The 16,066-nt window shown below is 48.0% G+C and overlaps 7 protein-coding genes across 7 annotated transcripts; 4 read left to right on the top strand and 3 right to left on the bottom strand.

Moving 5' to 3' along the window:
- Positions 1–15: 15 nt before the first annotated feature.
- On the top strand, positions 16–1,161 carry F9C07_890 (2-keto-4-pentenoate hydratase; the record flags this gene model as incomplete). The annotated part of the gene is made up of 5 exons (XM_041288530.1): positions 16–43; positions 104–342; positions 414–729; positions 798–894; positions 954–1,161. 5 exons carry the CDS (start codon positions 16–18, stop codon positions 1,159–1,161), a joined length of 888 nt encoding a protein of 295 aa, XP_041141041.1.
- A 1,215-nt stretch (positions 1,162–2,376) lies between these two features.
- Positions 2,377–2,931, top strand: F9C07_891 (uncharacterized protein; the record flags this gene model as incomplete). Its single annotated transcript, XM_041284184.1, has 1 exon — positions 2,377–2,931. One exon carries the CDS (start codon positions 2,377–2,379, stop codon positions 2,929–2,931), a length of 555 nt encoding a protein of 184 aa, XP_041141040.1.
- A 1,345-nt stretch (positions 2,932–4,276) lies between these two features.
- On the bottom strand, positions 4,277–6,176 carry F9C07_2199619 (major facilitator superfamily domain-containing protein; the record flags this gene model as incomplete). The annotated part of the gene is made up of 6 exons (XM_041288513.1): positions 4,277–4,415; positions 4,473–5,149; positions 5,216–5,382; positions 5,439–5,683; positions 5,745–5,827; positions 5,925–6,176. 6 exons carry the CDS (start codon positions 6,174–6,176, stop codon positions 4,277–4,279), a joined length of 1,563 nt encoding a protein of 520 aa, XP_041141039.1.
- Positions 6,177–7,220: 1,044 nt separating this feature from the next.
- F9C07_2249729 (C2H2 type zinc finger domain protein) lies at positions 7,221–10,826 on the top strand (the record flags this gene model as incomplete). Its single annotated transcript, XM_071510062.1, has 6 exons — positions 7,221–7,232; positions 7,306–7,887; positions 7,948–8,157; positions 8,210–8,254; positions 8,306–8,407; positions 8,468–10,826. The coding sequence occupies 6 exons, from the start codon at positions 7,221–7,223 to the stop codon at positions 9,650–9,652; spliced, it is 2,136 nt and encodes a 711-aa protein (XP_071365687.1). The 3' UTR covers positions 9,653–10,826.
- Positions 10,827–10,984: 158 nt separating this feature from the next.
- F9C07_895 (uncharacterized protein) lies at positions 10,985–12,271 on the bottom strand (the record flags this gene model as incomplete). The annotated part of the gene is made up of 1 exon (XM_041284180.1): positions 10,985–12,271. The coding sequence occupies one exon, from the start codon at positions 12,269–12,271 to the stop codon at positions 10,985–10,987; it is 1,287 nt and encodes a 428-aa protein (XP_041141037.1).
- A 1,375-nt stretch (positions 12,272–13,646) lies between these two features.
- F9C07_896 (thioesterase-like superfamily-domain-containing protein) lies at positions 13,647–14,475 on the top strand (the record flags this gene model as incomplete). Its single annotated transcript, XM_041288528.2, has 2 exons — positions 13,647–14,147; positions 14,212–14,475. 2 exons carry the CDS (start codon positions 13,647–13,649, stop codon positions 14,473–14,475), a joined length of 765 nt encoding a protein of 254 aa, XP_041141036.2.
- A 465-nt stretch (positions 14,476–14,940) lies between these two features.
- On the bottom strand, positions 14,941–15,745 carry F9C07_897 (uncharacterized protein; the record flags this gene model as incomplete). Its single annotated transcript, XM_071511846.1, has 2 exons — positions 14,941–15,615; positions 15,674–15,745. The coding sequence occupies 2 exons, from the start codon at positions 15,743–15,745 to the stop codon at positions 14,941–14,943; spliced, it is 747 nt and encodes a 248-aa protein (XP_071365688.1).
- Positions 15,746–16,066: the final 321 nt, after the last annotated feature.

The following is a 16,066-nucleotide window of genomic DNA, read 5'->3' on the forward strand; positions in this document are numbered from 1 at the left end:
GCAATAACTAGAACCATGTCTAAAATCGCATCGACCTTCTCGCGTAAGTGATGAAAACCCAACCATACAACAGCTATACTGATCTCTTTCTAACACGCGATAGGCCTTGTGCGCTTTGTCCCTAAGTCGAACCCGTCTAAGGTTCTGATCGGCGAGCCGGTAGATGCGCAACTTGATGTCGGATTGGCTCTTTACCAGGGCAAGGAAGTCTCAGTGCGACCATTCACTGGAGCATCCGTCCTTAACCCAGGCCAGAAGACAGAGTCCACTGAGATCATCAGCCGGATTCTCTCCCCTCTGTCGCAAAATGAGGTCGGATCGATCAGATGTATTGGGCTGAACGTAAGTTCTCGCTTTGCGACACTGTCAAACACCCCTTCTTCAGAGTCGCAATTGACAAATTGCTCCGGTAGTATACCTCTCACGCCGCCGAGATGAAACTCTCTATCCCAGATGTTCCAACTTTGTTCATTAAGCCACCGACAGCCCTCTCGGACCCATGGCCTGCGCCAACCATTCTTCCTAAGATCACACAGGTTGATAACACGGGCGACTATGAGTCCGAAATGGTTATTGTTATTGGTCGCGATGCGAAGGATGTTAGCGAGGCTGATGCACTGGACTATGTCCTTGGCTACACGGCAGCAAACGATGTTTCAAGCCGCACGTCACAGATGAACCAGAGTCAATGGTGTTTCTCCAAGGGATTCGACACCTCGTGCCCGATCGGTCAGTGAACCTCATATAAAAACTTTTCTATCTTGTGATGAACTGACTGACGCGGGTAATCTCATTAGGTCCGACCCTCGTTTCTGCGGCACTGTTCCCGGATGCCAGCAAATTCCAGATCCGCGGCCTGAAGAACGGAAAAGTGCTGCAGGATTGTCCTCTAACGTATGAAAGCCCCGGTAGCCAGCGATAGGTTTACTTGAAGGCTAACAAATCTTGAATAGGGACTTGATATTCAGCGTGCCCAAGCTCGTCAGCTTTTTGTCTCAGGGAACAACTCTGCCAGCAGGAACTATTATCTTGACTGGAACTCCGCCTGGCGTGGGAGCTGCAAAGAACCCTAAGGAGTTCTTGAAGGATGGAGATGAGTTCGCCGTTGAATTGCTTCCTCACGTCGGAACCCTGGTGACAAAGATTGAAAACCAGAAATGAAGCTGTAGTTGAGACTCAGTAGGGCGCACCGCGACTATTTAGAAAAATAGAAATGCATAAAACTGCTCTGTACATATTCTCGTCTTCACAGCATAGCTTTGAAACTTGTGGGAGTTCAACGGCTCGGTCCACGTATGCTCTTCCATAAGTTGTAGTACGAAGAAATATTGTAAGATAGAATGAAATAAGTATACAGTACTAGAATATTCGCAGCCTTATATAATTATAGTCGACAAATTTTGGTACATAGAGAATAAAACAATTTATAGTAATCTTTTTCTTTTGAGATAATTTAATATTTCTTAATAAGTTTCTCGGTTTTTTATATATTGAATTTTTTTTCTAATTCATTTATCATATCAAAGAAGATTAATTCATCCTGATACTTAATATAGCTATAATAGAAACTCTTATCTAGAAAATCCTTTGTAACTGAGGATTTATTATAATCTTTCGTAATGGAGCAGTTAGATAGGCTGCTATTAAGGGCTTCCCGAATATTATATTACAGGGCAAACTTAGTGGTAATCACCAGCTAGTAGACTTAGCCTTTCGGTCGAGCTACAAGAGACGGATATGCCTTTTAGAGAATAAGCCTTGATATATAGTTGAATGAGACTCTATGATAATATACTTCAGGGAGTGACTCTGAGACGCCGCTGGACGAGACCTGGCTTTGAGCTCTTGTAAAGGTCAGTATGTGTAAACCCGGAGAAAAAAGCAGTTACCTACAAACACTTCCTAAGTGAGGACTGCAAGATAATCAAGCTTGATAACCTTACGTGGCTCTTAAGGGAGAAAGTGATTCCACTATGAGATGTTGTTGCGCAAGGGACTGAACCCAATGTCTATTTGTAAACCATCAAAAGATGACGCAGGAAAAGAGCCATACAGATATGACAAAATGGTACACATAAGTATGATGTGATAGAGACATATGACGTTGTCAGCCTAGAAAGTGTGTCATGGGCAAAGATGTAGCTCGCAACAATACAAGAACATTCACTTGCACCTTTTGTCAGAAAAGAGATCAACAAGTGAATATAAACCTGAGTAGAATGAATAAGCGATGTTGCGAGCAACACAACCATTATTCCTTTCTCCTCATATCTCGTGGAACATTGATCGCGAACCTTTTTCCTTTCACTACATTGCATAGCTGCCTGACTCCTTTGTGAATTTCCTTCAACTAATCTGCACTTGTGATACTCCACGATGTCTGCCTTCCCATTCCCGATCAAGCCGGTCTTCTGCGAGGGCCATACACCATGCGAGTGCGATGAGACCTATTTCCAAGCTCTGAGGGACTGGGTGCGACTGGCTGCTGCCTTTGGCTGGCCGGAGACTGTGAGAAAAGTTGCGCTGTCCTACCTGTCAAGGGTCAAATCGTTGGAAGATACCGTTATCATGATCGACTCCGTTCGAATCTGCCCCCATGGTCAGATGGCTATGCTGGGCGCCGAGTTGCCTCTTGAATACCGGGAGAGGTACGCCACAATCAATGTTGCGTGGCTGAACAACGTCCCGCTTGTTTACACCTTATTCCGTTGGTTCAACGGGGACACCATCCACCGTATTTGCCTTGAATCTGCTGCGGAATGGGTCGCGTATGAAGAACACATGCTCGATAATGAGGCTTCGTCGGGGCTGTTCAAGAGAAAAGACTTCAAGTGCCTCCAAGATCCTACATCCGTGGCGCAGATAATGCAAGATGGCAATCGCACCGTTGAATCGGTTGTGTCTGACGTACGCGTGGTCACTATCTTCTAGTACATCTCACTGCGACGATCAATAAGGTAGGTTGCTAGTGACCCATCTAGACATCGGTAGCTAATCGACAGAAGACATGATCGACGCGAACCGCACGAATAAGAGTTTGAAAACCCATGTCGACTTGAAAGGAACGAAAGATAAGCACAAGTCCTGTATGAGGACGACGACAGATCGACACCAAGTGGTCCACACGTCTTTGGCGGATAAAGGTTCACCACCCTTATTCAATTACTGTAAGCTTCATCTGCTAACCATGACCAGAATCACGGCCATCATTGGAATCTGGATGAAAGGGAAGCTGGCTAGCTGACGCTGACGATTTACATTTTTTACCTGCAGGTTGCAGTTTTGTGCCTTGGCGAAGGGTTGGGAATATGGCTGGTAATCCAGCAAACTATTACTGAGAAAGTCTATGGTGTCCTAGCAGTCTGTAAAGCTTAGGAAGAAGTTTATGTAAATTAACATGGATTTGCCTCGCAAGACTGTGCAATGTATGCTTTACAGATCATACTTTAGCCTCAATGACAAGCATAGGATAAGCATTTACGAAGCATGAAGACATCGAACAAGAAAACTCCCCACATACAAGTCCCCACACACCAGATTAATAAGACACGCTAACTACTTCTGATAGGTCCCCACTTTCAATCTTGCAGGCATGCAGAAGTCTGGGATATGACTTTACCCTAGGCGGAGTAAAACATCTCCGCCTCAAGTGCTCGAATCAGAGTAAGGCACATCTACTTGGTACACTCATTGCCTTATGCGACAGCATTTGCAATTAGTATATGTACTCTACTGATATTTTCTGCTATATTGTAGCCACATTAGTTATAGTAACGAGATTATAGAGATAACTTGATGCCATTATGAAGATAAAATTCATGATAAATAATATGAAGTTACTATGCCGAGTTGCTGTTCCGATGAAGCTCCTTAATATTATTGTAGCTTCGGGCAGCCGACCGGCCACGGGACAGTTAGGAGACTAAAACGCGTGGTGTGATTTCGCTTTCCCGATTGTATGATATCGGCTCGATGACTCGGGCAGCGAAAATTCTTAGATAGCTATCGATTTGCTAAGAGTATATAAAGAAATCAATCCAAGCTGGGGCTTTTCTTTTATCCCTTTTTGTATCTTCACTTTGAATTTTTTTTTGTTTATCTTGTTCCTGACTCCAAACTGTTCATATTCTTAATGTTGCCAATGTTATTCTATTCTACTTCTATCTAACCCATATATACAGTCTTGTTCGATCCCAAAGACTCCTATTCTATATTCTAATACACCATTCTGTCCGCTTGACCGAGTCATCTATTGAGCAAAACGCTAACCTTAGATTCATGCATTGATATCTGGACGCCATCTCCGACCCATGAAGTGGAGGCAGAGAGTCGGAATAACACTGACACCCACGAGGAGAGCGCACCCAACACCCGCACTTGCGGCCACACCGACCGATTCAAACATAGGCGGAAACCTGAGCTTCGTTAGCTATTGCACTCCTAAATCGCGACGTGACCCTTTTTCGACTTACCAAAACGGCCCTAAGAAACCCCAGATCTGTCGAACGAACGTGATACACACTCCGACACTGGCAGCTTCGGTGGGATAGCAGTCCACGGCGTACGTGATAAGGACGGTGGTTACAATCTGGTTGCCGGCAGCTCCAATAGCGATACCGATGATAGGTGCTACGTTCCAGTGGCCTGATGCAGATTCCTGAGTGCACACCAGGAAGACGATCAGACCTACAATGGAACAGATGAAGCCAATGTAGCTGAGCCACAGACGGTGCTCTGGCTCGGGTTTCCGCTGGATCTTCTTTGCTCGTGTGTTCATCCAGAGGTCCGATAGTCTACCTCCTAATTGCTCGCCAATGACGGAGCCGATAATGGGACCCAGGAACTGCATACCGAGTTGCTCGGTGTTCAGCTCGAACTTTTCCTGGAGTAGTTCTGGTACTTCAACGGTCGCCAACACGTTGCTCAATAAGAAAACCATTGCGTACGCCGCGGCTGGGATCATAACAGAGGGATACATAACCATGGTAAGAGGCTTAACGAACTCCCACCACGAGAAGGGAGTCGGGTCGATTCGACGGAGTGAAAGATACTCTCTCTTCCACGCAGCTTGGTTGGGGTTGACATTGCTGCCAACATACCGAGTTTCTGGGCCCAAGAAGAGATACAAGACGAACTGGACACCGTTGACCTGATCGATGAAATTTTGTTAGCGAATGGCTGTCAGCACGAGCGTGTATCAGGGTGGTAGACGAACTATTGCTAGGACCCAGTAGATCCACACGTAGCCTGCCCGATATGCGACAAAACCAAAGATAAATGGACCGAGGGGAATTCCCAAGGTGACCAACAGTGTCCATACACCCATGTACTTGGCACGGTCTCTCTTAAAATAGGTCTCCATCACAACAGCACTTCCAATAGCTTAATATGATTGTCAGCTCAAATGCTTCCGAGATCAGATCAGAAATCTGTCTTACCAGACGCTGGAGAGATGAAAAATGCTTGCAAAGCTCTACAGGCGGCAGTTGATGCATAGTCTGTGCTTTTTGCACACCCCACATTACATACTAGACTGCACATCAGGGAGATAAGGAAGATGGGACGACGTCCATAGCGATTAGACATGGGCTTCCAGAACAGCGGGGCCCCGCCCAAGATGGCGATCTGGAGCGATGTCAGATAACTCGCTTTCTGGACGGTAACGTTGTACTCCTCCGCAATCCTGTTTACTATCTGTTAGTGAAAATGGAACCCTAAATGGCTGATTCAAGATGCCCTCTTACGTTGCATAAGCTGGAATGATACCAGCAGCAGCAAAGGTACCCATACATGCGTGAATAGCTACCAAAACTAGATTGGCCAGTTTCTGCATAGATTCAAAGCTAGTCAGTCACCGGTCCAGAAGAGTTCATGCAACATCTCGTTGCTCAAAAGCATTATTTGAGGCAAAAGTGAGTACTAACCTTCCAGGACGGCCAGTTGTACGGATCTGCTGGATCCATGCTAGGGATGGGATCGAGTTCTAGTGTGCCGTGACGCTCCAACAGGTAGTCTCTGTGTGCTTTTGAAATGCGAGATTCCACGATATCGGAATAACTTGTAGGGATGGCTCCCGCCGTGCTCTCTACAAAGTCCACATCCACTTTCCCCGGCTGAGTGGCATCTTGGACGTCGTCATTTTGATGAGGCCTCTGCATCTCCATTGACGCAGTCATGTTGGATGAGCTCCTGAATAGGGGCACAGCCGGGGTTAAACTTGAATCTTTGTTAATCTGAGTAGAGGGCTCAACCTTTCTGCAACTAAGGGCCTCCAGGGTTAGAATGGATGAAAATGGGTGTAACGAGGAAGAGGGGTTCCAAAATAGTCCACGAGGATGCGGATAACCCGTTATTCACATATGTCTACAGGCAGCAGACTCTAACCGAAGAGTTAGGGATTGGACAGTCCCACGCAAACTCACGCGGCCGGGGTATCGGGCCTATCATTTCTGCATTGGGGTGGGCACTCTCGCCTGGGGTAAGGGCAGAGATTGACCAATCCATCCTCTGTGTGGAGTTATGCGGAGTATGATTTCATAATACTATCGACTCATAGGAGCGACAATGGTCAGTCTTTTTTGTCATGCTCGGATAATCCAGTGTTAGTCCATTGGATGAACCAAATTCGCAGCTCACCGGGGGGCGTTATTGAGATAGCCGATTGAGGATCCCGAAAACCCCAGGGGATACGCGGTCCCATACAAATCAAAACTCTCCGGCTCGTTACGGGTACTGTGTACGCCGTACGGGCCACGGCAGACTCGGAGATGGATAAGTATTTTGGAGTTAGCCATGCAATGGGAGTCTGAAGATTGGTCAATTGGACTCCAGTCTGGAATGCTCTTCAACGACTAAGCCAGATTGAGCAGGCTATCCTCACGTGCCAAGCAAACCGTCCCATTGCCACCGCCCCACAATTCACTCTCGAAAAGGCTCCTTTACATACTCCCCACGACCCACTCGTCAATGACAAGTCCAGTCCCCGAACTCGCTACCCTTATGCATAAACTCAGAGGGTGATCGTAATGATACTGATTCATTCGACTTAACCTGCGGTCGTTGCTTCTATTGATCCTCCAAAGCACTACGACGTTAACCATGAAAGCATTGGTGTGTCGAGTCTGCCAGAAAGCCTTCTCGAAGGCTGAGCATCTGAGGGTATTTGATCCGTATCTCATTCCCTTTCGGTGGAGACATTGCTAATGTCGGCACTTAGAGACATGAACGTTGCCGTAAGATATAGCCATTATGCCGTGATTTGTGCCGTGCTATTTGGGCGGGATTCCCGATCGCCATCTGCCCTAGCCCCTAAAGCTATACGATTGGGAAGCTGACCAGGGTATCAATACTCAAGATACGGGAGCCAAGCCATTCGTTTGCAAAGAATGTCGTCGACCTTTCGCCCGCCAAGACGCTCTTGCGCGCCATGAGAAATTACACGTTCGTGCTGCAGCCAACACTAAGCCCTCTCGAGGGCAGCATGTACACGAGATCCCCCAGCCAACTTCTCTCGAGGCTCTCCCGCCATGGGACACCACGAAAGCCCCCGTAGATGCCGCTTCAACAGTGCCTGCACCAAGTCAGACATGGGATACTTCACAGCCCGAACAAAACTCTGGCTTGCAACATGCAGCTTCCGATCTTGATTTTACGCTGATATGGCCCGATTCAGAGAGCCTGTTCCAAAGTATCATGTCATCAGACACAACAGATCAATGGCAGATGCCTTTGGGAGCACTGCCATTCCCACCCGTAGTCCAAGATGTGAACTCAATGAGCTTTGGGTCCCCGAATTCGTTCGACGATCGTAGCTCGTCAATAGGCACAATCCCTTCGGGTGGTAGTCACCAGGCTGTACGAGATGTCACAGAAATGGTGGCAAGCTCTGTAAGATCTTCCGAGCGCTACTATGCCTCCGAAGCAATGCTAACATTTTATCTCCACCAGTCCTCCAGTGTGACAGCGGCAATCAAAGCAACGTCAATCACATCTGTGTTTCTGGATGAATGCTTGCACATGTTTTTTGTACGGTTCATTCCAACATTCCCCATCTTACATCGGGCTACGTTCGTTTTTCGGGAGTGCACCCATCCACTTCTTCTAAATGCGATGGCTTTGGGTTCCTTGTACCTGGGCCCAAAAGATGCAGTTGCAAAAGTAAGCTGTCCTGGTCGTAGAAAGAACCACAAGATCGTTAACGATATTGTAGGGGGAAGCGTTATGGCGGCTGGCACATACTGCTGTTGCTACCTCGGTATGTCTCCTTTTTCCCTTGGAAATCTTGGCCATACTTACGCCTACGTAGTGGCAATCGTTAATCACGCATCGTGGCCCCTATGATGCATGTAAAGGCGTCCAGCTTCTTATCACTGCCCTCCTCGGTCAGATATATGGTGCCCTATCCAAGGTTCGCTGTCACCACACCACAGGCTTGTTTTTGTACTTGAACTTACCTTTACTACTACAGAATAGACTCATTCGCACCACGAGTCAAGTCTTCCGTCCACTCGGATTCCTCTGGGCCCGGCATTGCGGCATGTTAGATAGCGAACCCTTTTCCGTGGAGAGCTTGCCATTCCCCAACGCATCAATGGAAGAGAAAGAGCGTCAATGGCGAACATGGGCTGCACGAGAGATCCAACAGCGTGCATTGCTTGCGTATCATGTTCTTGACGGTCTTGTTGCACAGATGTCAGGTGACGGTACATCGACGCGCCATGTTGCTAATCCCCTTATTCTCCCTAGCAGTGAAGCTGCATTTGATGCCAGCAACGTGGATGAATGGCTGGCACATATGCGCTCTCAACGGTTCGACCAACCATCCTTTCGATTGGTCTTCCGTTCTCTTTTCCCTCCAGTTAGTAGCTTTCGGCCTCTGGATTATCAGCTTTCTGCCTTCTCCCTTCGGGTCATTCTTGAAGGCCTACAGTCTCTGGTATCAGACTCGGACGAGAGTGACCTTGTAGCTGTGGGTGTCCCAGGGCGTTCGGATGTGAGAAGAGCTCTGGCTCAAGTGCATGAGACCGTCTCCATGAGCATTCACCTTTCCGCCGAAGAACGGCTCGAAGTTCTTCTCCGTTGGCATACTATATGCCTCGATACTATGATTAACTCGACCGTTCTTTGTAGGCATGTCTGTTCCTGCTACGACATTGCGCAACATGTATCCGGAGGCTCTCGAACAGTTAAGCCCGGGTTTGATATGACGAAGTGGGTCTACACGCCTGATGCACGTCGTGCTTTGCTGCATGCTATTGCGATTCAGGATATCATCGAACAACTTCCACGAGGACGAGCTCATGTAATTCATATGCCAAGCTCCCTCTTCGCGGCAGTGACAATCTATGTCGTGTTCTCGCTCGCCGGAGTGGCAACAATCCACCTCCCACGGACTATTGCTTGGCAGGACGCGCTTCTTTCGCATGCCGATTTGAACATAGGTTGTGACAGTAGTCGGGCATCTACTGGCTCCGAAACAAGGCGCTTTGTTGAAGAAGGCCACACAGACTCACCACCTGGACTAGGAGCCGTGAGGAACCTGCTTTATGAGATGAATTCAATGCAGAAGCTGTTCCGCTGTCTCATATCTCAGTGGGGCATTGCCCACGATATGGAAGAGATCGTTAACCAGTGGATTACCCTGTGTCATTAGGTCCCTTGCATCATTTAAATTATCTCATCACGGTCCGGCGTTGGTGGCATTCTCCGAGCGGTTGCATGGCATGATACTTGATATAAGGAAATATAGGTATATAGACGTTCCTACTGTTTGCATATAGGAGAGAGCCTGTGGACGAATATATGTACTGCTACTATGGGAAGACGCATTTATTAATTCTTTTTTTCTAGTTCACTGAGTGTCTGATTTTTTTTTTGTATTTTAAGCCCTTCTTGAAACCCTTTGTGTCACAAACCGTACGAAATACGCCATTCCATATCATATGGCTTGGAAATAATCAGTAAGAACCAACCGACCAGCCTTCTCATCCTTTACAGATCTCCAATATTACAGTCTGAGATGCTACACCCCATTGGCCGTTTACTGAGACGGAAAAATGCCGCCAATTGGCTCGCAGTGCACCAGTTTGCTCATCCACCACAGTACTTGGTCTCAATGTTTGAACTCTTAATATTAATCTCGCACGAGCTCGATGGCAATCTCCACCAACGACAACCTTCAGCCAGGAAACCGGACTTTCTTCAACTCCAACCCCATCGAGACAAACAATCCAAGCCTACCGGGGTCCAGAAAACAAAGCCACACTACGCAACGCGAATCAAAGCGCTGCTGAATTTAAGCTGACTACATCCTGGAAAAGGCGAACCGACAGTATGGCGGTCGAACTTCGGTAACCTTATAAACTACGCAAGGGGGTGAGCAATTGCATGTGGTAGTGTCGTTACCCCGAAGGCTTAGGGCAAGCTGGGGGGATGACGTTCCCGCGCAAGGGATATGCAGTGTATGCAGCGTGGAATGGCGGTATGGGGTTACTGGGCTCAGCTTTATATACGTATTCTTCGGTCTATTGGTGGTTTCTGAGCGGTTCTTTGATATGTGGAATAGGTGTTGACTCGTATTGACAATAAATAATCGAACTCTCTATCTTCGGGATGAAAAATGCATAACGAAGATTGCTTTGTGCAGTGTAATCCAAAACTTTGTAACATGAAAACTGAAGACAGAGTATGCGATGCCAAGTGTGCCAATTTATATGCAAGGGGTATCTCCGGGCAGTCTAATGCAATCTGATGCGCAATGACAACGCTACCAATGGTAGGGATGATGAGATAGCGAGGAAAGGTAGGACAAAAAATAGAGGTATATCAATGCATGCAATGCCGCCCAAACTTACTGAAAAAAGGATGAAAAGGAAGATTTGAGAGAAGGGCGGTGTCGTAAGAAAACGCAGAGATGAGAACTATACCGCTGAGTGCGCCTTAACCAAAGAAAAAAAGATAAGAAAAAAATTGTTCCGTATGCGTTTCAGATCTTCTCAGGTTCGTCATTGTCTTCTCTCATTCTCGTAAAGGCTTTAGTTAGAGCCGTTCCAATTTCGCTGAATAAATCGCGCATGATGGATTCGGATTTCAATGCCGCGGGGCCCTGGGCCAGAACAGGATCCTTGAAGAGTGGTGCAACTCGCTCCCAGAGTTTGCCAAACGTGTTCTCGACAGAACTGTCTACGGCTGTCGTGCCGTTCAAAGCAGATTCCTGGTTCAGAGTTATGGTGGCCGATGGATGGCTGGGCTCGTCTTGACGGAGACGATGAGCGGGACGATCATGGGCTGCGTCATCGTTGTCATCGTCGTCACGAGGTCGTTTGTTGCCGGCCTGAGTGTTGTGAGATGTCTCAGGGACAACGCCTGGAGAAGCCTGAGGTTGAACGGCACCATTGGTTAATGGGGAGAGTTTCGGCCTCTCCTGTTGCTCCGTAGGCTGGCCTCTGTAGGAGGGAGTGTTAGACGGTGCGAGATGAATGCCACGAGGAGCGCCCGCCCGCTGACGGTACATAGAGATCTCGTTGAGCACCGGTGATTGGCTCGGAGACTGGGTATGGGAAAATGACTGGTGACTCGAGAAAGGCGGGCACCAGCTCAATGAAGGAATGCCGAATTTCGTTGGTAAAGGGTCCATCTCTGCGGGTGGCGGAAGGCTTTCAACCCAATTTGAGACCCGAGTGTACTTGATCAGTTGCTGAACTGATCCCCGAAGTGGCGGGGCTTCTTCGGGTTTTTCGGCCGCTTTCAAGGCGACTTCATGGCGCACAGGCCGTCCCAACTTTCTATCGCACGAGCCCATCCAGGAATCAACGTCGTCTGCGACTTCGCTGTGCATGTCACACTCCGGAATGTGATTATATTTGTAAGCAGCCCAGTACGCCTTGCGTTTCGTGATATAGCCGATAATGCGTCGTCGACATGACTGCCACGAATATCGGCGGCCAGTTTGCTCCTGTAGTGCCGCGGAGATGCGAATCCAGAAACTTTTTGGGTAGTGTCCCAGTTCGTAATGGTCCATCATATTTCTACACAAACTTATGAGGCATTGTTGCTCGTTAACAGTGAGTTGAATCCCCCGACCGGAGTGTTCAACTGCGACATCGTTGTAGAGTAAACCGGAAGTGACTTTTGATTCCGTTGGGGTGGAAGGATGATCGGTAATTCTGGCGGGGACATTGAACGATGTCTTGCTTATTCCATGATGGCCACGAAGGTGTCTCCAAATCGATTCTGACGAGGCCGACTCTTCTAAGGATTGTACCAAAGCCATGACTTCTTGTGCGAAAACCCTTCACGGTTCCTCCTCCTCTTGAGATCGTGGGTCGGAGAGAAAGACATTGCGGGAGGATCGGAGAAGAAGAAAATCAATCTTTCGCCCCCCGAAAACTTTCGCGCCGCGTCCGTGTGCCGACACGTGATCGTTGGGCAGCGAATTAGTATGGAACGATCCTCAGCCTCCTATTTTTTCTCCTGATCTTGGAGTGGGAATGTAAGTCTGCCTAATAGAGCCGATCGAACCTGATCTACGGGATAAGTTATTTAGTTGTTATTAGTTGTATGGGGTTTCCCTCCAACCGAAGCTGTGGACTGCGGGTTTCCTGTTGTTTCGTTCACCGCCGCGGGCCAGAAAGAACATACCAATATTACCCGATCAGGGATGGGGAAGGATCATTAATTACCGATACATGGTACCGTACTTTGGGTTCCATGTCTGCCTCGACATCTGATCTTGGGCACGATCCAAGTGATTTGACGAACCTCATTTCGCATCCCAATTCGAAAAGTTACATGGAAATCCTGCGTGTCCTCCGCTTTCATTCCCGATTGGGAATCCATGTCTCCGCCGAACTATGAGGGGGGGAGGCGACTTGACTCGTTGCATCATTGCTTCTCCATTCGTTCAGGGGCTGCGCAGGCGAAGTACTTGTACACTACCTCGGCTGTGCTCAATAAAATATGTATCTCCATCTGACTAGTACTTTGTGCCTCACCATTCTCTACCGTTCGGCGTACTCGGAAATTAATAATAGACGAGGTATACTCCTGGATTAGGGGTCACATTCTTCATCACGCCGCGTTCGGCAATATCAAGGATCAACCCTCCCAAACTAGGGTACGAGAGGATCGAGGTCTCGCCGTCGACAACGCTACTCGCTTCGTCTCAATTAGGGTAATTTGCTGCCAACTGCCCACGAGTCAATGGTTTCTCTTAGTAGCACCCTTTGCTGCTGATCGCTGCAATTTGGTCAAAAGCGCAGAAAACCCACGCCTCGGCAATTTTCTGTGTCACTAAATCGTTAAATGATTGCGACACTACATATGCAGCTAGAACCCCAGCGGGCTTGTCCCTGATCTGAAGGCGTGGACATTTTCAAGACACTGTATTGAATTGAACTCTCCCTGAAAAACCCCGTCTGAACTATTGACCGATCGGAAATGGCGTCTCATCCCATATCCGCCTCCCCCTTGTTGCAGGCAGTGTCATCCATAGCTCTTGAGAAAGGTACACGAGATCAATTCGTGGCAAACATTTCCCCAGAATGGTGCACACAACAGTATGTCCGACAGCGTGGAAGCAAGCTAACCAGTCGAGTAAAAAGACTGACTAGAGCAGCTCTGTACTGGGTGGTTACCTTAATGCATTAATGCTTTCCGCCGCACAAAAGTTGAACGCCCTTGAATTTGGCGAAGAACGGTTTCCCGACCCCATCCATGTCTTCGTGCAGTTTCTGCACATGGTTTCTCCTGGACAGGTGGTGGTGACCTGCAAACACCTCCGGGTCTCTTCTCGGCAGTGCGTGGTAAGGGTAGAAGTAGCGAGAACTACAGCGTCCGGGAAACCAAGTACTCCTGCTACCGTGGGGATCGTTACATGCGCCAACATCTCGAAAGAGGAAGGCCTTACGCAACACAGTAAGCCGGCTTTCGCTGTCCCACTTCCGAACCGACGCACCGAGTGTGTCAAGATTGACGACCCCGTGGTCGACTCAACCCCAGTGACGAGTAAACTGAATTGGGTTTCACCGAAAGCAGCCAATGGCCTTTGGGGCCACCGTGTCGGGGGTCATCACCGCGAGGTGTGGGTGTCATTCCGCGATGGCTCTAACATCTCCGACCTTCTTCATCTGGCTTTGTTGTCAGACATGGTAAGCGGTTACGCGTCCTCCGTATAGAAGGTATATAGCTGGCAGTATCTGACTGTTGAGATAGCCGTTGCAACCTCCTGCAACGCACCAAGCAGGATTCTACTTCAAGTATGCGTTATCCACCCTGTGTATGACAGTAGAATTCAAAAAGCGTCCAGACCCATCTACGCAGTGGGTCATGATTCGGTCAAACTCGCATTTGGTTGCCAATGGCCGGTACGACGTCAACATCCAGATTCTCGATGAAGAAGGTAATATTCTTGCGTTGAGTAACCATGTAGTATATGTTTCGGAGCTTCGAACCCGTGGCAAGGGAGCAAAATTATGAGCGTGTACTCGTTAGAAAAGTATATAATATCACTCCGTTAATGACCGTCAGTATGTGACAGCAAGAGCCAAGCTGGAAGACTGAGTAACCCGATGAGCTAAGCCGAGGGCCGGCGCTTTGTGACAGAAGACTGTTTTTATCAATTTCATTTTCTTCCTGAGATTAACATTATCTACATATCTTTTGACATGTATCTTGCAACCAAACCCAATAGTAACAACTGAAATGCATATATTGACACTTATTACTCAGTTCCTTTTGCCCCTGTCTGTGACATGTCAGCCAGTGCGACAGTCACACAAATCGTTTGTCTTGTTTACCTCAGGTTGATAGCATCAAACTTTCCCCTTTGTACCCAGAGAAGATAGGTAGAAAGTAAAGAGAAACTTGGATAGTGATTTTGTGGAATTGGTGCACATAAGTTCCATCAAAAGCAACGGATAATAGAGCATGCATGAAGAGAACTTAAGCTGCTCCGCGATAAATGTCGTCCATGTTGCCGCTGTGCTCATGTTTCAAGTAATCTCTGATCATACTGAATGGATCCTCATTCATCGCGACAGGGTAACGGGCTCCGTCATGACCCTGAATACCACGTGCAGGGGTCGACACTGCACTGGGTCCAAAGCCGCTAGTTTGTTCCTCCTTTTTGGGAGTCATGGCAGAAAAGAGACCAGCCGTATTGTGCTCAACTCTTTCCTTTTTAATCTTGATGCTTGGAGAATCAACAACCTTGACATCGTCCTCTCCGCTGTCAGAAGGAACACTAGGAATCTCAGGTTTAATCTTCGACTCCTCCTCTGTATCGACATCATCGACATAGATTGCATCCATGGCAGATCTACCAGGCTTGGTATTTCGCTTGGCTGGGGTCTGGTGACAATTTCTGCTCCTGCTGGATGATGGGGTGCTCTTGGTGATGCCACGTGGGCCTCGAGGAGTTCTAGGGGTTGAAGTGGCGCTTCTACCTGATGTATAGTTGCGCCCTGCATTGCGGGGGATATCTGTGATGCCACGGCTGTGGGCTTCGTCTCTCAGCTCGTCTGCTATCTTGCGATAGCGGCGGAATCGGCCCTCGATAGAGTCATATGTCGATCCTTGTCCAAAAAAGAGAGCCATGGCGTGGTAGTCGAGCTGGGTGTGAAAGTTAGTATTTACACCGGGGTTGTATTAGGATGATGACGACGGCTACCTTGAGATCTGGGTGGGCTGCAAGTAGAGATGCAATGAGACGGTCTATGCTCTCGTGGTTCTTCCAGTTCACCACCATGTTGACTAAGGTATCAAGTGATGTGGAGGGGCTGGCTTGATGCTGAAGATTGGGCCCAAGAGGGTAATGGAAGTAAGTAGAATGGGCCTGCGAAAGCTCTAAGCAGTTCGTCACAGGTGGGAGATCAAAGTTGCTTGCTTAGCTGTGGACAAGACGGAAGATTTGACCGAGAATACGAGAAGTAGAGGAAGGGCTGTTCAGTTCACTTAGACTTTGTAGAGAGGGTTCTTGAGAAAGAGGAATCTTTCAAGAAACTATTTCTTCCTCCAAGAGGAGAAGTCTGTCCTTTCAACCAGAATAATCACAATCGTCAATAGTGAA

This window comes from Aspergillus flavus, chromosome 1, assembly GCF_009017415.1.
Source record: "Aspergillus flavus chromosome 1, complete sequence".
Lineage (NCBI taxonomy): Eukaryota > Fungi > Ascomycota > Eurotiomycetes > Eurotiales > Aspergillaceae > Aspergillus > Aspergillus flavus.